The 20900-nt window shown below is 51.6% G+C and overlaps 1 protein-coding gene across 1 annotated transcript in view; it reads left to right on the top strand.

Moving 5' to 3' along the window:
- The first annotated feature begins 4956 nt into the window (after positions 1 to 4956).
- The window catches only part of CCDC9B (coiled-coil domain containing 9B), a 42623-nt gene continuing 26679 nt past the window's right edge, over positions 4957 to 20900 (top strand). The window contains exons 1-6 of the mRNA XM_054068867.1: positions 4957 to 5169; positions 10588 to 10701; positions 11604 to 11708; positions 12450 to 12512; positions 12900 to 13064; positions 20056 to 20205. Coding sequence (XP_053924842.1) covers positions 5149 to 5169; positions 10588 to 10701; positions 11604 to 11708; positions 12450 to 12512; positions 12900 to 13064; positions 20056 to 20205 — 618 coding nt within the window. The 5' untranslated portion in view covers positions 4957 to 5148. The remainder of the gene's footprint in view (positions 5170 to 10587; positions 10702 to 11603; positions 11709 to 12449; positions 12513 to 12899; positions 13065 to 20055; positions 20206 to 20900) is intronic.

Here is a 20900-nt window from a genome sequence, read left to right as displayed (position 1 = left end):
TGTGACGCACTCTGTTGCCACCTCCCTACTCCATTTTACTTCTTAGTGACCTTTCCATGGTGGTGTCTTTTCCAACAACCCCTCGAGCTGCTATCCATCCCCCTCTCAACAAACCTACCTGTCTGTAATTACACCTGCCTTATCTTGCCTTCCTCTGCAGCGTGGACTTCTCATAGCTCTTTCCTGACACTTAATAGCCGTGGCAACCCAGGCTTTAGGAGGAAAGGGGGTGACAAGGGGAGCATGGAGAACCCTGTTCCACACCTTTGGGAAGGGGAAAGGAGGAAACCCACCTCATTGAACCATAGAATGGCTTGTATTGGAAGAAACCTTAAAGATCATCCAGTTCCACCCCAGCTGCCGTGGTCAGGGACACCTTCCTCTGGATCAGGTTGCTCAAACCTGGCATCCTGCTGCTTTGTATCACAGATGGTAGGAGAGCAGCCCCAGTGACCTGGCGGTGAGTGCCTGCCCCCACACTTGTACTGACTTGTGTGCGGCTGTTTGCAAGAGAAGGGTGGATGAACCGTTCAGCTTTCCTTTATTGGAGGGAGAAAGATTGATTCTTTCTCTCTTGTGTAACTGTGCTGTGGTCCTCGTTCTCCTCTCCTGCACGTGCTCGCCGCTAGAGGTCACCGATAAAAAAGGAACTGCGTTTTCTGTGGCAGCAGAACGGGACACGGTGGGACATGATTTGGGCCAGGGAAGGGATGTAGTGTCGTCCAGCAGTTTTATGAAAAACTAGGTATTGTATTTTCATGGACTAATAAAATGAGGCAACATCATGCTCAAAGTGCAGTGTAAATCAGGAAAACCATCTGTCATAGTCCAGTTTGTGGATAAAAAGTGAGCACAGCAATAAAATACTTCCAACTCTTGCCTTCTCATGTTCATTGTTCTGGTGGTGAGCACGGCTGAAGTCTCTGTGGTATAATTTTATATGTAGGCAGTGAACATTCATTGCCACCTACGACTCTGGCTGGAGCATCATTCAAGGAATTGACTGCTTCCTCAGCTTTCTTGTGGCTCTGCTTGGGTGGTGAGAGACCCACATGTTGTAGGTATGACTTACTACAGAAGTGTGAGCATCTGTGTGTTGATCAGGTTCTTGTGGCTCTGGCTGAAGTAGCCCCTCTGGTCTGAACGACGGCTTTAATAGTAAGGAAAGTTGCTCCCTGTGTGTACATACCCAGGAGTTAGAGGAGCAGCACAAAGCTCCCGTGTTCCAAGAGGAAGTGGTTGGAGACTTACTTGCCCGATTAGACACTCACAAGTCTATGGGGCTGGATGGGATCCATCTGAGAGTACTGAGGGAGCTGGTGGACGTGGTTGCCGAACCCCTTTCCATCATCTTCCAGCAGTCCTGTCTGACTGGGGAAGTTCCACTTGACTGGAGGCTGGCTGTTATACCCGTCTTCAAGAAGGGTCAGAGGGAGGAAACTACAGGCCTGTCAGTCTGACCTCAGTGCTGGGGAAAGTCATGGAAGTTGACTTAACAGGTGATCTTGAGTGTTATCCTGAAGCACATGCAAGAGAACCGTGTGATCAGGCCCAGTCAACACGGGTTCACGAAAGGCAGGTCTTGCCAAACTAACCTGATCGCCTTCTATGACAAAGTGACTCAACTACTGGACGAGGGAAAGGCTGTGAATGTAGTCTTCTTGGACTTCAGTAAAGCCTTTGACACAGTTTCTCACAGCATTCTGCTTATGAAACTGTCAGCCTCTGGCCTGGACAGGCGCACACTCTCCTGGGTGAAAAACCCATTGGATGGCCGGGCCCAGAGAGTGTTGGGAAATGGAGTTAAGTCCAGCTGGAGGCTGGTCACAGGTGGTGTCCCCCAGAGCTCAGTGCTGGGTCCAGTCCAGTTCAATGTCTTTATTAATGACCTGGATGAGGGGATCGAATGCACCCTAAGGAAGTTTGCAGCTGACACTAAGCTGAGTGGAAGTGTTGATCTGCTGGAGGGTAGGGAGGCTCTTGAAAGGGATCTGAACAGGCTGGACCTCTGTGCTGAGGCCAATGGCATGAGGTTTAACAACACCAGATGCCGGGTCCTGCACTTGGGGCACAACAACCCTGTGCCGTGCTACAGACTAGGGGAAGAATGGCTAGAAAGCTGCCTGGAGGAGAAGGACCTGGGGGTCTTGGTTGACAGCTGTCTGAACATGAGCCAGCAGTGTGCCCAGGTGGCCAAGAAGGCCAATGGCATCTTGGCTTGTATCAGAAATAGCATGACCAGCAGGTCCAGGAGGGTTATTCTCCCTCTATACTCAGCACTGGTGAGACTGCACCTCGAATCCTGTGTTCAGTTCTGGGCCCCTAACTACAAGAAGGATGTTGAGGCTCTGGAGCGTGTCCAGAGAAGAGCAATGAAGCTGGTGAAGGGGCTGGAGAACAAGTCTTATGAGGAGCAGCTGAGGGAACTGGGGTTGTTTAGCCTGGAGAAGAGGAGGCTGAAGGGAGACCTTATTGCTCTCTACCACTACCTAAAAGGAGGTTGTGGAGAGGAGGGAGCTGGCCTCTTCTCCCAAGTGTCAGGGGACAGGACAAGGGGGAATGGCCTCAAGCTGCACCAGGGGAGGTTCAGGCTGGACATCAGAAAAAAATTTTTCACAGAAAGGGTCATTGGGCACTGGCAGAGGCTGCCCAGGGAGGGGGTTGAGTCACCATCCCTGGAGGTATTTAAAAGGCGGGTAGATGAGGTGCTCGGGGGCATGGTTTAGTGGTTGATAGGAATAGTTGGACTCTATGATCCTGGAGGTCTTTTCCAATCTAGTGAGTCTGTGATTCTGTGGAGCGGGAATGGCAGAGCCAGCCTGGGGTATCTACGCTGGGTACACCCCACAGCTTCTGCGCTCAGCAGGCTTCAGAGGTGGCACAACAAGAAAGAGCGCAAACCAGACCTTATTAAAGGTCTTCTGGTGACTTTGGAAAAATAAACTATTAACTCTGGGGGTGGTGGGTGATTAGTTAAGCTGATTTCTTTAGCTCACCCTTCCTAGCACACGTGGCTGTGATAAGCTTGCACTGAAGTGCTCAGTCAAGTGACTGCATGCTGGGAAGTAGCTGTCTCCAGTTCCTGAGAGAGCAATGTTGGTGTGCTTCAGCCACTGAGGCAGGGGTGCTCCTGTGGACAGTACTTGGTCTGTTCTGAGGTCTGGGAACTGGGGACTGTCTCCAGCTCCTCTCCTTCTGGGTGTTGGTGCTTCCTGGTGCCAGGATGATGGGCCTGGAGGGCCCTTACCCTGAGAGACCCAGATCCCATGGGAAAGCAGTGATAATCTTGGGATTACAGAATCACAGAATTGTTTAGGTTGGAAAAGACCTTTAAGATCATGGAGTCCAACCTGCACTTCAGGGCAGATCAGAGTCTTTTTCAGTTCACAGCCAGCCTTCAGGTTGAGGACAGCCTTGATGTTATTGCAGCTCTTTCTGGCCATGACGCCAGGATAAGCAAATACATGTGCATGGATATAACTCCATATGTGCATGGATATAGCCCCATAAGTATCAGCTTATTCATAAGGTTCTGCTTCCTTCATCCTACGAGAGTCCAGGAGCACAAGCAGGTCCCCAGACCAACCTGTTCTGCTCACTGCTGAAGCTGCAGATGCTGCTCCTTTGTCTGGGCCCTTTTGCCCCTGGGTTTCTGTGTCCGCAGTGTTAACCAGACATTCATCTTCTCAGATGATGATGCAGAGGTAGGCACTTGTCGTTTATGCCATGGTAAAGGAGAACTTAGGAATGTCACCTCTTTGGGTTGAGGGCAGCCAAGTAGCCGACGCTGCCCTGGAGGGAACTATAACTCTCCAGAGACATTGGTAGAGTTATTTTGGGGCTCTTCCTACTTTCTCCCGACATTGCTTGTTGCTGGAAGAACTTGGCCACACCATCAATAACAGCAGAGAGCTGGGATGCCATGGCAGAAGTTCTGTAGAAGTTCCTTGTGAGTCCTTAGCTTAAGCCTTGACAGCCCTGGGATAAGAGAGTCCCTCAGGTATCCATGGGCAGCATATGGACCCTGCTGCACGTGGTGTTTATTCCACACTGTGCAAAGATTGTGGGGATCTCTGTGTTAACCTGGGCCTGGGTGTTGGCAGCGTGTGCAGACTCCTTGAGCCCTGGAACATAGCTACCATACAGACAGGATAACAGCATCGCTGGAAAAAGTGTTGCCATCAAGAGGCCTGCTCGGTTCTTCTAATGTACTAACGTAGCGGAGTTCTTATTAAGGTTGGGAAGAATTTCTTCCTAAGATCTCATCTAAATCTTCCCCTTCCCAATTTAAAGCCATTCACCTCATCCTATCACTCCAGGCCCTTGTAAAAAGTCCCTCCCCAGCTTTTCTGGAGTCCCTTCCAGTCCTGGAAGCTGCTCTGAGGTCTCCCCGCAGCCTTCTCTTCTCCAGGCTGAACAACCCCAATTGTCTCAGCCTGTGCTCATGCAGGAGGTGCTCCAGCCCTTGGATCATCTCCGTGGCCTCCTCAGCACTCGCTCCAATGGCTCCATAACATTGTAATGTTGGGGATTCCAGAACTGGATGCAGGGCTCCAGGTGGGGTCTCACAGAGTGGAGCAGTGGGGAAGAATCCCCTCTCTGGCCCTGCTGGCCATTTTAATGGCAAGGAAACTATTCCCAAAGAATACCAAAATAAAACAGAAAAAGGCCAGTCTGGCACTTGTTTTCCCGTGAACAGAAACTCATGTTCACAAGACATTCAGGATCCTAGATATTTTCCCGGTCCCCCGCCAGGCGCACAACTTGCCACACATAACAAATAACAGCCCCGTCAATGGCCACAAAGTGAAGTCAAGCTGTTTGCCTGCCCCATTTTTCATTGTTCACCCAGCTTTTCCCACTTTGAACGAGGGCTTGTGGCATCAGGAAGTTAAAAGGAGTCAGGAGGGGGGAAAAAAGGGGAGTGTTTCTTTTAAAAAGAGAGTGAGATTGGAGAGGAGGACACAGGCACTCAAAACCCTGTCTGTGCTCGGTGTATTAGGCAGCCAGTGCTCTTGGCTGGGAGCCCAGGCGAGGCTTTTGTAATCAAAACATGATCTTGTATGCTGTGCAACCAGTGCTGAGAAAGGCCGTCTGATGGCTCTCCTCTTTTAGCTCTGCTCTGGAATCCGCCGGGCTTCGCCACCGATGTCCAACATGCACCGAGCTGTGAGTGCTGCCTTTGTGGGGCCTGGGAGGGGCACGGGGCGGTGGGTCCCTCACCCAAAACGGCCATGAAATGCCTTGCGCTCGCTTCCTTCAGGGTGGCCTTTCGGCGGTTGTCACTTTGTGTTGTTTTTTTCCCTCGCCTGGCTGCCAGTAGGCACGGGGAGCAAACGAGCCGTGCTGCATCAGAGCAGGGTGTGCCAGGGCCGGGTGAGTTTGGGGTGCCAGGGTCACTTGCCAGGGCAGGTTGTGGTGCCTGATGCGGGAGAGCGTGCCTGCCAGCAGGGTGGGAGGCTGGGGAAGGTAACAGAAAGCCAGGCGGTGCTGAACGGTGCTTATCCCGGCGAGGGTTCCGGCTGCAGCTGTCAAGCCAGAGAGCGTTTCTTAAAAAGCGCAGATGCTTACGCAGATGAATCTTAGCTGAGGGCCCCGCTCCTCTCACCGCTTCCCTCCACCCTGCCTTCTCTCTTTCTTTCTTTTCCGACCCCACTGCCTCCGAGGTCTCTCGCTGTAGAAGCAGGCAATTGTGGAAGTATGAGGGAAAACACTGCACGCAAAGGCAGCCTGGAGCGAGGCGTCCCTGCGGCCCCTGAGGAGCTGCAGCGAGTGTGTGTGTCACTTGGGAGCCGGGGTATGACAGAGTGAGATGTTGTCATTTAATTGAAGCGCAAAGCCGCTGGCTTTCTATTTCTCCTTTTGTGGCATTTATGTTTGTGACAGAGAGAGGCCTCTTGTTCTGCGGCCTCGTTGCTCTGCCCTGCTATCTTGGAGGCACTGGGCTTGACTGCTCTCTGATTCAAAGCCACCACACGTTTGCTCTGCCAAAGCCATTTATAACTCTCACGTTGCTGTGACATACAGGCAACTTGGCTCGCCGGAAGAGCTTTGCTCTGAGGAGGGCACCGTGCTGCCACTTCTCACCCTAAGCACCAGCTTCAGTATGGGCTGGGGCAAAAGATTTGTTCCAGAAGCAGAGGAGAGGGCACATCCCCCTGCTATTGGCTGGCTCCGGGTGGTGGCTGGCGAGCAAACGCTGACTTGGCTCAACCGTACAATGGTTGAGCCCCTGCGGGTCGGCGCGTGGGCTCCAAACACTGCTCGGAGCTTCTGCACACAGCGGGGCTGCTCAGTGGCCCCAGGGTGTGCGGGCAAGGGAGTGCCTCTCCTCCGCAGCTCCCCACCACTCACTGAAACAGATTGTGTGGAGAGAAATACGTTAATGGCTTCATCAATAAAGGGGAGGAGAAGTGCTGAACAGCACAAAACTTCCCTTCCAGTGACCTGTTTCCAGTTAGAGATGGAAAGACCCCCTCCCCCCAGCACCGGCTGTGCTGCAGCGTAGGCAAAATGCAGTCTCACACAGACAGGGAGAGCAGCCTGACAGGTCTTTTCCATCTTTCACCTTTGAAAAGAGAAGAGCACAAATATTAATACAATCTCTGCAGGAATGTTTAAATCCTTCCTGAGCCAGCAGCTCTGTCAGTCCTCCTTCAAAGGAATCTGAAGATGAAAGGGGTGTATTTGAGGGCCATACACCACTTTGATCCCACCCTCCTGCAGCCAACACCCCAGTGAACAGCCAACCTGCCAATTTAGCGCTCACAGAATAGCTTCTGTTTGGGTAAACACGGGATTCAGCTTTAATCAGCCTTGCAAAATGGCCATGGAAACTCATCTGCCCCTGCAGGCAACATACTCACCTGTTGTGTCCCCGGCGGGTGGATGGCAATGGAAAAGCATGTTTTGTTTTCCCGCAAGCCCTAACAGAATCCCGTTGTCCAGCAGGACTGTGTTGGGTGGTTTAAATGTCACCTTTGTTTCACCTGGACACAAACGGGTGCCTGTGTCCTGGCAGAGCAGCGCTGGCAGAGCTGTTAAAGCAGTGCTGGTAAAGTTCCCCTCACCAGGCACAGGAGAGAGGATGGGCTTGTGCGTGATCCAAGGTCTGCTTCAGCAAACCGGTTCTCCTGCCTTCCCCACTCTGCTTTCTGACACTGGGGAAGAGCAGCTGGAAAGGTGCCTGGCAGAGAAGGACCTGGGGATGCTGGGCAACAGCGGCTGAACATGAGCCAGCCGTGGCCCAGGTGGCCAAGGCGACCAACTTGGATCAGCCATGGTGAGGCCAGCAGGAGCAGGGCAGGGATCGTCCCCCTGCACTTGGCGCTGGTGAAGTTGCACCTTGAATCCTGAGTTCAGTTTTGGGCCCCTCACTCCAAGAAGGACGTTGAGAGGCTGGAGCATGTCCAGAGAAGGGAACGGAGATGGGGAAAGGGCTGGAGAACAAGGGTTATGAGAGGCGGCTGAGGGACCTGGGGCTGTTTAGTCTGGAGAAGAGGAGGCTGAGAGGAGACCTCATTGCTGTCTACAATCACCTGAAAGGAAGTTGTGGTGAGGTGAGCTTTGGTCTCTTCTCCAAGTGACAGGTGAGAGGACAGGAGGGAATGGCCTCAAGTTGTGCCAGAGAAGGTACAGATCGGGTATCAGGAAAAATTTCTTCACGGAAAGAGTTCTTGGGCCCTGGCAGAGGCTGCCCAGGGTGGTGGTGGAGTCCCCATCCCTGGAGGAGTTTAAAAGCCGAGCAGACGAGGTGCTCAGGGATCTGGTCTAGTAGTGGACAGGGACGGTTGGACTGGATGATCTTAAAAGTCTTTTCCAACCAAACGATTCTGTGATTCTATGATCCACCACCCCTCCTTTGTGACAGTATCGTGTTTTCCACCTTCACTCACTTTTCTCCAAAGAACCCAGGCAAACCTCCCACCATGGTCTCGTCCTTTGCAGATCAGGCACAGATCTGTGTGACCAAAGCTGAACTAGAGCTTTGGGTTTCCATCATGCAAAGCCCTTGAGAGGCAGACCTATCATTGCAGGAATGTGTGGTGACTCAGCAGCTGGATCGCTTCCTTTGAAGGCCAGCAGATGATTTGCAGCCCTGGTTCCTGGAAGCCCATTGTGCTTTTGTAAGAGCAGTGATGCCAACCCCTGCCTGAATTCCCACGCACTACCTAGAATCGTTCCCAAACGGCCAGCTGGTAGAACGTGCCCACGTTCCTACTTGGTGTCTGTCTCCTAGGTAGCCAAAAGCATGTTAGGGAGGTAATTTCTGCAGCTCATCTTAAATCATGTGCTTTGGGAAGGATGTTCCCACCTTGTCAAACTGCTACCTGACACAAAAATCTAGTGTGAGGTTCAGCGTGCCTTAATTCTGCCTCCTTATCACAATAAACATATGTCTCCATGAGGCTGGAGGCCCTAGGTGGCACTGGGTAGCGTTCCCAAACAGCTGGGAACATAGAGCAGAGCCACAGGCTCTGGGCTGTAGCATCCATGGTTTCACTCTTTGCCTTCGAGCCCTGGGCTCTTCACAGCACGTCTGCTCCGTTTGAGGAGGGCTGGGTTCTCTACCACCTCTCCATCCTCTCCTCTGGCCCTCCATTGCTCTAGTGTTTCCTCTGATGATCTAATCAGAGCAGGCAAAAGGCAAGAGAGGTCTCCAGGGAAACCATCCCTTCCCAGAAGGGCTTTACAATCCCACTGGTGGACCCTGGGAAGCGTGGCTGCCTGTCTCACTGCCAGCAGGGAGGCACCGGGGGTGTGACAGGCGTCACACCTGGATCCTGTGTCCCCAGCTGCTGTGGTGGCTCCTGAAGGAGCTCCCACCTGCTCTGTCATGATTAATGGAGGAAAATGCCCTCCTGCCTGTCTGCAGGAGCTCTTCCCAGCTTTGGATCCCCCAGAGTCCGCAGCGGAGGATGCTTCTGGAGGCTTTGCCCTTGGCATGGGCACAGCCAGGAGCTATCAGCCCCAAATAAGCAAGGGCAGCAGAAATACTCTCTCAAGGGGATGAAATGGTGATTCACTCCTATGAAAACGAGGAACATGCCAGCTGTCCGGAGGGTCTTGGTGTTTTTATGAGGAATTTGATAGGAAGTCAATGGAAAGAAGCAAAAAACACACCTTGCCCTTGCATCATGAGGAAAAACACTTCACTCGAGGAATTTTAATCCATTTTATTTGCTAATTAACCATCTATTCACAACCATTTCTGATTTTAAAAAACAAAAATCCCAACCAAACACATCCTGAGGTGGAAAACACTCCTGCTTCCCTCCTGACACTGCTCCCCTAGTTCCTGTGTTCTCTGTCCCCTCAGCACAGGGCCTCCATCCCTTCGGTGAGGATGGGGCCAGGATCATCATAGAACGGTTGGGTTGGAGTGGAACTCAAAGCCCATCCAGTTCCACCCCCTGCCATGGGCAGGGACACCTCCCACTGGATCAGGGGCTCCAAGCCCCATCCAACCTGGCCTTCAACACCTCCAGGGTTGGGGCAGCCACCACGGCTCTTGGCAACCTGGGCCAGGGCCTCCCCACGCTCACAGTGGAGAACTTCTTAATGTCTCATGTAAACCTCCCCCCTCCTTATTTAAAGCCATTGGGCAGCAGTGGAGCAGCGAGGAGGCAGTGCTGGCCCCAGAGGACACTGGCACACGGTGCAGGGACGCAGCCCTGAGTGTCACCTGCAGGAGCAACATCCATTTGTAGTGAGATAGGCGATGGCTTCGTTCTATTTGCTTCCTGATTCCTCCACACTTTCCCGGTGCTGCGGGCAATCTGCGTCGTGCGCAGCAGCTGGATTGGCTGCAGAGCTCCTGCGGCAGATTGACTGCATGGGACCAAAAGGCAGCAGGCAGGGGGAGGGCAGCTGGAACTGCAATGTCAGCAAAGCAGGTACCCTGGCGGGCTATCCCTGCTCCAAGATTAGAGGTCCCTTTCCTGCTCTCCCTAGTCTCACTGTCTTATCCAGCTCTGTGTGAGCAGAGGAGAGGGAAAATGAGAGCCCTGCACACACAGGTGCTGTGCTGAAAGGGAGAGCACCAAACTGCTGTTTGTAAATAAACCTGCGGTGCCTTGGAGGTCTCAGCCTCAACTCATTGCTCTCCGTGCAGACCCCAGGCAGAGTCTAAACTATCTGGATTCGCTTACTGCTGTGAGCTGATACTCATCAGCATTAATTTTCACGAGACGCTGCTGTCCCTGGAATTAAAAAACCTGATTTGTTCTCCCCTGTGGTAACCGAGGTGCTTTCTGAACATAAATGGAGAGGAACTGGTGTGTCTGAGAGCACCTGAACCAGCAGCAGGGAGAGGTGTCAGCTACTGCATGCAGTTAAGCAGTATGTTAACTCCGGAGCCTACTAGTGGCCACCAAAGGGGCCATCTAACTACCTCATTGCTAAAAAAAAAGGCAAGCAAATGTCAGTTCTGTCAAGAAAAAGTCAATTTACAAGATACGGTGTGGTTTTTAGTGAAGGAAAGGGGAGAAATGGTGGTGAAAGCCTCCTCCGCTGCACAAACAGAAGGAGCAGGGCTTGGTCATCCTGTTGGTATGATGACTGAGAAGAGCTTTTTTCCATCTCCAGGATGCCACTGTGGATGATGCAGTGTTAAGAAAGAAAGAGCAGAAAGATGTTGAACTTGACAAGAAAATCTTGGCATTGCGCAAGAAGAACGAAGCACTCATCCGCAGGTACCAGGTAAGGCTGCAGGCTCTCACCTTCCCCAGCTCTGATTTGGAGCCCTCAGCCTGCAGTGTAAACAACATGGTCAGCGGTGTTGGAGTGATGGTGTTGGGTAACATTTTTACACCAGAAAGCATTTGGAGCAGGTGGGCAGAGCTCTGCCTTCAGCCATGGCTCTTGAGTTGCATGGGAAAGCAGGGTGGCTGGCACTGCCCTGCTGCTGCAGCACCTCCTCTCACCCTAGCATCCTCCTCTGCCGGCATCACACCTTTCCCACGTCTCCACCTCATATTTCTCTGACTTTTCACCACCTGTCCTCCCCAGTGCCTCATCCTTATCCTCTTGGATGCCTCCTGAAGACATTTGATAGGTCTATCTTCGCTACAAGCGTAGTGGTATGGGATGAAGCTCTTCCCTGACCAGTCCCGGTGTTTGTGTGGAGCACAGAGGTGTCCAAAGGAGATTCCATGAACAAAACAGGAAGATGAGGCAAATCAAGGCTTTAGCAGCCTGCTGGTCTCTGCAGCTGGGGAGGGGCTCTTGATCAGGGGGTGCAGAGACAGAACAAGGGGGAGCGGTTTGAAGCTGGAAAAGGGGAGATTGAGATGAGATCTTAGGAAGAAATTCTTCATGATGAGGGTGGGGAGGCCCTGGCCCAGGTTGTGCAGAGCAGTGGTGGCCGCCCCATCCCTGGAGGGGTTGAAGGCCAGGTTGAATGGGGCTTGGAGCAACCGGATGCAGTGGGAGGTATCCTTGCACATGGAACTGAGCGGGCTTTGAGGTCCCTTCCAGCCCAACCCATTCTATGATTAGAGGTGGAGTTGGGTCCACCTAGAAGAAACCCTAAACAGGAAAGTGGACAACATCTGTAGGCATCCAGGTACTGGCTGATGATAAAGATAATATATATATTTCAGGAGATAGAAGAGGACAAAAAGCGAGCTGAGCAGGAGGGAATGGCTGTCACCTCCCGGAGGCCCAAGCAGGACGGACTCACTATTACCATCACCAAAGCTCATAACGTAAGTGCTGCCTCTCCTTCACTGCGGGCCAGCTCTCACTCCAGTGCTGCAAAGGGACATTCCTGAAAGAGAGAGCCTCCACAGCAAAGCTTTTTCAGGTGTAGGACATCAGAGCTGCTAAGCCCTCACAAAAGGATGTGAGAACTCTGCAGAGATGTGTGCTCAAAGTGATGTTAACTGATCAGTGTGACTTTCCAGCCACATGCAGGCACAAAGCAGGCAGAATTAACAGACAGATGAATGTGTGAGCAGGCAACGCTTGGCCCTGGATGAGTCCCAGGTGTCAACATTGCAGCAGATAGGCAGGCAGAACTGATCCAGTGTATGTGCATCATTGGAAGTGTCTGGAATGCCTCTGAGGATGCCGGCAGGCTGGGTAAAGTCTCCTTGGGCTTCGTGAGTGAGCAAAGCAAGTGGCCCTTGGTTGCTTTGGGGTTTCCCACAACTGGACAAAGGCTGCAGTTCCAGGCTTCCCTTTGAATAGGCCCAAACCTATGTCTTGACAAGGCCTGTCCACCCCTCCTGGCAGTGTGAGGCTTGGTAAACCAGCCTGCCAGTCCTGCTCTAACCCCGGGTAGAGGCCTCTCCCAGCACAGGCACAGAGCTGCCGAGCCAGCCCACCCTCCTTCCATGCAGCCGGCACTCCAGGTCCAGACTAAGGCATTGCTTTCTTCTCAGCCACGCCCCGGCCCGTGCGTTTCTCCAGAGGTGCGTTGTTGCACACGTTTTTCTCTCATACAGGACCTGAAAGATGCAATTACCCAGACTGAACACTATGGACAAGATAGCCCAGCCCTCTCAATGGTGAGCACCACCCTATGGAGCCGTCCACTTGGCTTCCAAGGCCATGTCCAGCAGGACTTAGGCTTTCCTGACCTCAGAGTGTTGGAGAAAGAGATGAGGGTGACATTTCTGTCCTGTAGCTCTGGCATTTTAGTCTGAAATGTCAGATTTGTGAACGCAAAGGATTTTCCAGACCCGCTGTAATTGTGGGGTGTGCTGCTGAGCAGACAACGAGCCCCTTGTTCCCTAGGAATGTCACGGCACGGCGCCGGGCACAGAAAGCTTCCTCAGGGCGAGGCCTTCTTGCTCTCTGGCCTCCCTGCTTGCGTGCAGGTGTGTTTGGGGAAGGGAATTGCATCAGTGAGCTGAGAGGCCCAGATTTGCTAATGGAAGTGATTCATTTTCCAGGACAAAAGGGTGGTGAGCGAGAAATGGGCAAGCCCCTGTCCTACAAGCCCTGGGTTTGGCATTGGCAGTGAGGAAGAGGAGGAGGAGGGGGAAGCAGATCATATGTTCACATTCAGGATGGGGAAGAGGATGCAGCTGGCTGTTACCATGGACAACAAAGCCAAGGTGAGCAGGGAATTGTAGAAACATAGAATGGTTTGGGCTGGAAAGGACTCCAAAGCCCATCCAGTCCCACCCCCAGCCATGGGCAGGAACACCTCCCACTGGACCAGGGGCTCCAAGCCCCATCCGACCTAGCCTTCAACACCTCTAGGGATGGGGCAGCCATCACTGCTCTGGGCAACCTGGGCCAGGGCCTCCCCAACCTCACAGGGAAGAATTTCATAGAATCATAGAATCACTATGTTGGAAAGGACCCACTGGATCATCAAGTCCAACCATTCCTAACAATCCCTAAACCATGCCCCTCCGCACCTCATCCACACGTCCTTTAAACACCTCCAGGGAAGGTGACTCAACCACTTCCCTGGGCAGCCAACATGTTCCAGTGCCCAATGACCTTTTCCATGAAAAATTTCTTCTTGATGTCCAGCCTGAACCTCCCCTGGTGGAGCTTGAGGCCATTCCCTCTTGTCCTGTCCCTTGTCACCTGGGAGAAGAGGCCAGCTCCCTCCTCTCCACAACCTCCTTTCAGGTAGTTGTAGAGAGCAATAAGGTCTCCCAATTTCCTCTTAATATCTCATCTAAATCTTCCTCCTTCCAATTTAAAGCTATCCCCTCAGCTATCCTATCACTCCAGGCCCTTGTAAAATATCCCTCCCTGGTTTTCCTGGAGTCCCTTTCAGTCCTGGAAGCTGCTCTAAGGTCTCCCCACAGCCGTTTCCTCTCCAGGCTCTCAGCATGTGCTCATGCGGGAGATGCTCCAGCCCTTAGGTCATCTCTGAGGCCTCCTCTGGACCCTTTCCAACAGTTCTATATCCTTCTTATGCTGGGAATTCCAGAACTGGACACAGAACTCCAGGTCAGATCTCATGAGTGTGGAGTAGATGGGTAGAATCCCCTCCCTCGCCCTGCTGGCCATGAAAGTTATTCCAGAATAGTCCTGAATGCAGAAGGTAAAAACAGAGTGAGATGAGTATCTTTGGCAGCTGCTGATGTTCTGGGCAGAAAATGTGACCTAATATTCACAGGCTTAATTAAAAGTAGTGCAAAAGGGCAAGAGTAATTGAAAACACTAGTTCCATTTTCTAACTCCCAGAACATCACCCCCAGGCACTGCCCTGTCCCTTGTGTAGTTGATGCATCCAGGTATAACGATCCTCGTGGCACCTTTGGCACATCGGGACATAATTGCCAGGAAGGCGTTGATAAAACCTTGGCAGTTGGTGTTGGCAGCACGTCCAGGGAAGTGTGTGCCTGTATGAGCTCCCTGATTATTCTCTTCCCTTGGAGCATGGCTTGGGGGATGGATCTTATTCTCCCTGGAATTAGGGAGTTGAACCGCTGAGATAAGTGGGAACAGGATTGGAAGTGCCGCCTTCTTTGGGATAACACTGTGCATGGCTGTGCCTGCATGGGATCTCAGAGAAGCTCAGCAGTTAGTGCCTCTCTGGAGGCAGGTTGTTGCTGCAGGTGGAATTCCTTGCTATTAAATATGTTTCAAAAGAACACCAGAGGCAATCTTATTTATTTCTGGATTCAGAGTAACAAGCTGAGATGAGGGGAGACACTGTGCCCAGGGGAGTACAGCCCCTCTGTGCTGACTACGCTGATGGGATGGGGACAGAACGTCCCCACATTTTGCTGAGGCATCAGGGCAGACAAGGTCAGCCCCTCTGTCACAGGAGCACTGGGGAAAGGAAGCGGTGGCAGTAAATGGTGCTCCTGTGGGTCCCCTTTTACACGCAGCGATGTGCTTTGCCCACAAATGAGCGTGAGCTTTCTTGAACAGAGGGCCAAGCCAAAGACATTCCCCAGGGTAACGAAGAGAAACCCCACCCTTCCTGCTATCCCGGTTACTCTGGGGCAGGAGTGCTGGAAACCTGGGCTGCAAACAAAAGGCAGAGCCATTTCTTCCTCTGAAGCAGCTCAGAAATAGTCTATGATTTTATGCCTTGAATGCCTTTTCATCTGTGTTTCTCTGTGACCCAGTTACCTTTTCTTTCCGTGGAGAACCAGGCCACAATCAGTGAGCTTTTATAAACTCATTGCTACCTTGAAGGAACTGAATCAATAAGGAAATAATGCACCTTTCAGAATGATTGTTCAGGAGAAGGGGACTGAGGCCTCTGGTTTCTTTTGTTCCAGACAGACTGCCAGGACCGCGAGCATCCCCTTCAGATGGAATCTCATCCCAGCACAACTAAACCCCCTCTTGATGTAAAGGGGAAAATCTGTTTTTAATTAGAACAGAGGGTACCAGCAATCAAAACATCCTCATCCCTGACTAAGCTTCACCAAGGAGGTGTCTGAGAATATCCTCAAGGTTTCTCATGGCCATAGAGCTCTGCAGAGGGGGCTCGTATCTGAAGAAATTACACTTGCTGAAAGGCTCTTGCAGACAGGCGGTGTCTCTTGGAGCTGTTTCATAGAATCATGGAATGATTTGGATTGGAAAGGACCTCAAAGCCCATCCAGTCCCACCCCCTGCCATGGGAAGGGACACCTCCCACCAGATCAGGGGCTCCAAGCCCCATCCAACCTGGCCTTCAACACCTCCAGGGATGAGGCAGCCACCACTGCTCTGGGCAACCTGGGCCAGGGCCTCCCCACTCTCACTGTGAAGAATTTCTTCCTAATGTCTAAATCTTCCCCCTTCCAGTTTAAAGCCATTTCCCTTGTCCTATCAGTAAAGACCCTTGTAAAAAGTCCCTCCCCAGCTTTTCTGCAGCCCCTTTCAGTACAGGAAGGCCCCTTCCATCATACATAGCTCCAGATTCAAGTCCTAGATGGGGATTTGTATTAGCACAAAGCCCTGGCAGCTCAGTCACGTCGCTGCCTTAAGCTCTGTGCCAGGGTTTTTCAGTGTAGCCAATTAATAGACCATTGGGATTTCTCTGCTGGAAACAGCCCTGTGTGGAAGCTTCCCATAGGTTCCCTCTTGTAGGATGTGTATAGATTTGCTTGCATTAAGTGCCTTTCACAGGCCTCAGCAGCCCCCCGCGTGCAGGTGTAAAACACAGTCTAGAGCCCAGCTTGATGATAGAGGAAAAGGATTATTGGTGAAAGTTCCAGCAGCATCAGCCCAGAACCTGCCTTTGGGTACTTTAAATGCAGTTCTCAAAATGGATGAACAGGAAGAGCATGGGACTGTAATTGGGGAGAAGGAAAAGTTATTAGGATGTTGGACAAAATTGTGTTTGATATCACATGAAGTGCAAGCTTTTTTGTGGCTGCAGCCCTGTCAAAGCATCCTCTGGGCTGCTGAAGGTGAAAAGAGGGTGGATAAGGCCTCAGCTTCCCAAGTGAGTGAGGCTTCACTGAGTGTCCCTGGAGATGCTTGCTCAAGGACGCTGGGATGAGTAACTGGACTGTCAGGATCCTTCCTGGGACCGTCACAAGGTTCAAGCAGCAGGGCTGCTGGGCTCTCAGAAAACCATTTCCTAAATATCATAAATAATTGGAAAGCAAGCAGCCCCAAAGGAAAGGCTCATGGAAAATGGCATAAACTGGAGAGAAGTCCAGGGTTTTCCTTTGCTCCCCATGTTCTTTTCCCTGATGGGTATTATTAATGCTACCTTTGCAATCTGAGGCATTCCTCAGCCCTAATGTGGGCATTTCTCCATTCTCCATGAGTGGCTACAAGGGAAGAAAAGCCGTTTTGTCCAACCACAGTTAAGTAGCAGCGAGTGCCGGAGTCCCCAGTCTCCTGCAGGCAGTGGGTGAGCTGGGACAGTCCCTGTGGAGAGGTGGCTCTGCCAGTTGCTGCTGGCTGTTTAGGCCCCGCTCTCTGTTCTCGTTTGCTCTGCACAGATGCTCTCCTCATCAGACACCCCTCATTTTGGGACCCAGCCCACTGAGGAGCGGGATTTCACAATGTGGGACAAGCGATCTAGGAAATCACTCTTAAAATAACAAACAGGCAGAGGAAGTCGCATGTTGGCACATGAAGCAGAATGTGCCCTCAAGCGATGCATCTTAGCCAGAAGCAATCTGGGGAGCCAGGGAGGGGTGGAAAAGGGTATTCCACAGAAAAGCTGGTGCTCACCCAGCCCATGCACGTCTCGCTATCACAGCTCTGCTAAACAGCTATTTCTGTGTCAGCCTCTCAGTCTTCCCCACCATATGCTCCATAAACTGCAGGGTTTAACAGCTTTGCGAACGCGACAGCCTTCCCACTGTGACTTTTGACACCCAATGGCCCAAGGAAGGAGCCACTTCCCTGTAAAGCCAGAGGTGCACTTTGAGGCTTTGGTCCTGCTTGCGGTACTTGGGCACAAGGTCCTCTGCAAGGGCTTTCAGATTTTCAGGGAGCAGCTTTGCTGTCACTTGCACCCAGGGCCTGTGTTCCCTTTCAGGAAGGACTCTCAGGTCGGGTGCGATAAAGCAGTCTTCCAACCATTCTCACCCAGCACTGGGCCTCCTGGACAGGAGAGATTTGTGATGACGTTATTTGTCCAAGGGACAGGCCATCACCTCCTCCACACAGGGAACAGCTGTTGACTTAAGCTAGAATTGAAGTGTGATGAACAAGTTATGGATTAATAGCTTGCTCTTGCCTGGCCAAGCCATCACACTTTCTTAATTAAAAAAGATATAAACTAGAATGTTAAACACCTCCTGTGGGTGCTCTGTTGGGGCAGAGCAAGCCCAGCACTCCATATTGAAATGATTGTTTATTCTCTTGACCATTAGGTTTTACTCTCTGAGGAAAAAGATTGTGACATCCCTAGAGTTGGTTCACAGATGTGGGTCCTAGGTGGCAAAGCAGGAGGCTCTGTTGACACAGACACAGGGAACAACACAGAAAGTCCTAGAATGGCATGGAACAGATTGGCAGCAGATCCTTGTTTTGAACACAACATGTGGCTTCACTTATTTCAAGAGAAGCAGGAATAGCACAGGTCTGCTAAGGGCAACAAAACTTGTTAGGAGCTGCAGCTGAAACCTAAACCCAGAGCTGTTCATACTCATGGGAATGTTTAAAATTATTCCCACCATGTCCATCAGCTCAGGCAGGCAGAACCGACATCGGGGCAGGGACCCGCCCTTCTCACATGCATCAGACAGAACTGTCTCTGTTGAGACAGCAAAGTGACACAGACGTGAAAGAAGAATAAACAGGAGACGGAAGGTCTGGGGCTGGAAATAGTCCAGTACCTCCCCAAACATTTCTCATGTGCTAGGAAGCTGGATGACTGGGTGAGAAATAAAAAGGCCTTGCGCATGGGGGCTGTCTGCAGCGAGGCTGCCTCCATGAGAAGATCTGCGCCCCTGGCAGAGCCGAGGGAAGACAGGGCTGGTGCAGAAGTTCTTGAAGTCTTTTGACTGGGACACAGTGACTGTGACAATGAGAAACTGTGACTGTGACAACGAAAAATCAGATTCACTGAAGCTTGCAAAGTTTCTGTACAAATGAGTGCTCAGAGTGTGCTGTTTGTTTTTGAAACAAGGAGAGCCATGGAAGTGATCTGAGGGCTGAAGCACCTCCCATCCAGGACAGGCTGAGAGAGTTGGGGTTGTTCAGCCTGGAGAAGAGAAGGCTGTGTGGAGACCTTAGAGCAGCTTCCAGTACCTGAACGGGTGCCAGGAAAGCTGGGGAGGGGCTTTTTACAAGGGCCAGGACAAGGGGGAAGGGCTTTAAATTGGAAGGGGGGAGATTTAGACGAGACATTTGGAAGAAATTCTTCACTGTGAGGATGGGGAGGCCCTGGCCCAGGTTGCCCAGAGCAATGGTGGCTGCCCCATCCCTGGAGGAGTTCAAGGCCAGGTTGGATGGGGCTTGGAGCCCCTGATCTGGCGGGACGTGTCCCTTCCCATGGTAGGGGTTGGAACTGGATGGGCTTTGAGGTGGTTTCCAACCCAAACCATTCCAGGATTCTATGATTCTATGACTCTATGATTCTATGATTCTATGAAACAGCTCCAGGAGACACCACCTGTCTGCAAGAGCCAAACTGTTCCATGATTCTATGAAACCATGTTCATAGCAACACAGAGTTTCCCAAGTTTTACCAAAGCTTACTTGGAGATTTTGGGCTCCTTTGAAATCAAAACCCCAGTACTTGTGGAAATCCAATGGCAAAACCTTTAGAGAGGGAAGCTTCGGAGGTTTGTTCATCCCTGGCAATGTTGAGCAGAGGAATTGCACACATGAAGAGATCAGAGATAGAGATGGAGAGGGCTTTTGAAGTCTCCCATTTCCTTGTAAGGCAAAACTGAAAAGGCACAGGATGGAACTGAAAGAGGATACTTTTAAAAGAGAAAAGTATGTGGTTTTGTACAAAAGATGTGCTCGTTTTGTGGAAGCGATGGCTGAGGGCACTGGCAGGAGCTCAGCCAGCAACAAAGATCATTACTGGAATAAGAACCAGATGTAGATCCATGCAGTGAAGTTGTGAGCTGATACAGACAGCTGGAAATGATATCTGAAAGGAGTGAACTGTCCTTGTCCAAGGAGTTTATGTATTGGTTTCTGAAACCATTTTGCTGCTGAGTAAATCATTCCAGAAATCTGAACGCACAGTGGCTGTGACAGTGATAAATTATGAAGCATTAATACAGGGTAGGAGCAGCTTTATGGGCAAGGCTGGAAACACCACTGCTGCCCTTCTCTTTCACCCTCTCGGCTTCTGCTCCAATGTAGCCTCACATGTTACTCAGAGATGTTGTTTGGTGAGATAACGACTTCAGGGCTGTTTCAAAGACACAAATGCAGGATGGCTTGCCTGTCTAAATAAAACTGTCAATTGGTGGCCATGCTGCTCTGCATCCGAACAGGGTAAATCCCACCCTGCCTGAGTTAAACAAGCTTGTACAACATTACACATCCCTCAGAGTAGGGTGGCAGCTTTGTAAGCCAAGATGAACGGCTCTCTGGCTCCTGTTTCTGCCTTGCCAGACCCAAATCATTTGGAGTCTGGGGATGGCTGTGCTTCTAGGAAGGGCACTGCCCAGGGCTGATGGAGGGGTCCTTATCTCATCCCATCATTTCCAGGGCAAGCGGATCGTCAGTGAGAAACGCCCCGAGAGCTTCCCCGGCCCGGGCAGAGTTCCAGACCTGAGCGAGGAAGAGACAGACCATTTGGTTGCTTTCCGACGGGGGAGGAGGGTGCAGATTGCCATCACCATGGATAACAAGGAAAAGGTAAGTGCTTTGTGAATGACTGGGCTGCAGCCTATCTGTGGCATCCACGGGTTCCACCAGCATGAGAAGGGCCATGGAGACAGCTTAGGAGACTGACTGGCAACAGGACACTGGGACGGACGATGAATTAGTTGTGTGGAGCTTCCTACCATAGCAGAGGGCTGGAGCACCTCCCACACAAGGCCAGGCTGAGAGAGTTGAGGTTATTGAGGCGGGAGAAGAGAAAGCTGCCGGGAGACTTTAGAGCAGCTTCCAAGACTGAAAGGGGCTCCAGGAAAGCTGGGGAGGGCCTTTTTTACAAGGGCCTGGAATGATAGGATGAGGGGGAATGGCTTTAAATTGGAATGGGGAAGATTGGATTATAGGAAGAAATTCTTCACTGTGAGGGTAAGGCCCTCGTCCAGGTTGTCCCGAGCAGTGGTGGCTGCCACATCCCTGGAGGTGTTGAAGGCCAGGGTGGATGGGGCTTGGAGCCCCTGATCTGGTGGGAGGTGTCCCTGCCCATGGCAGGGGGTGGGACTGGATGGGCTTTGAGGTCCCTTCCAACCCAAACCTTTCTGTGATAAAGCTTTCTGCCTTCCATCAGTGTGAGAGAGGAAAGGCTGCAACCCCTTCTCCTCTCTGTGCTTTGAAGCTAGCAGGCTCTTGAACACATGAGTCTCTAAGGAATATCAGATGCTGTTTTGGGTGAATCG

This window comes from Cuculus canorus, chromosome 5 (assembly GCF_017976375.1).
Source record: "Cuculus canorus isolate bCucCan1 chromosome 5, bCucCan1.pri, whole genome shotgun sequence".
Taxonomy (NCBI): Eukaryota; Metazoa; Chordata; class Aves; order Cuculiformes; family Cuculidae; genus Cuculus; species Cuculus canorus.
The sequence above is the reverse complement of the archived record's forward strand: the minus strand, read 5'-3'. Positions and strand labels throughout refer to the sequence as shown.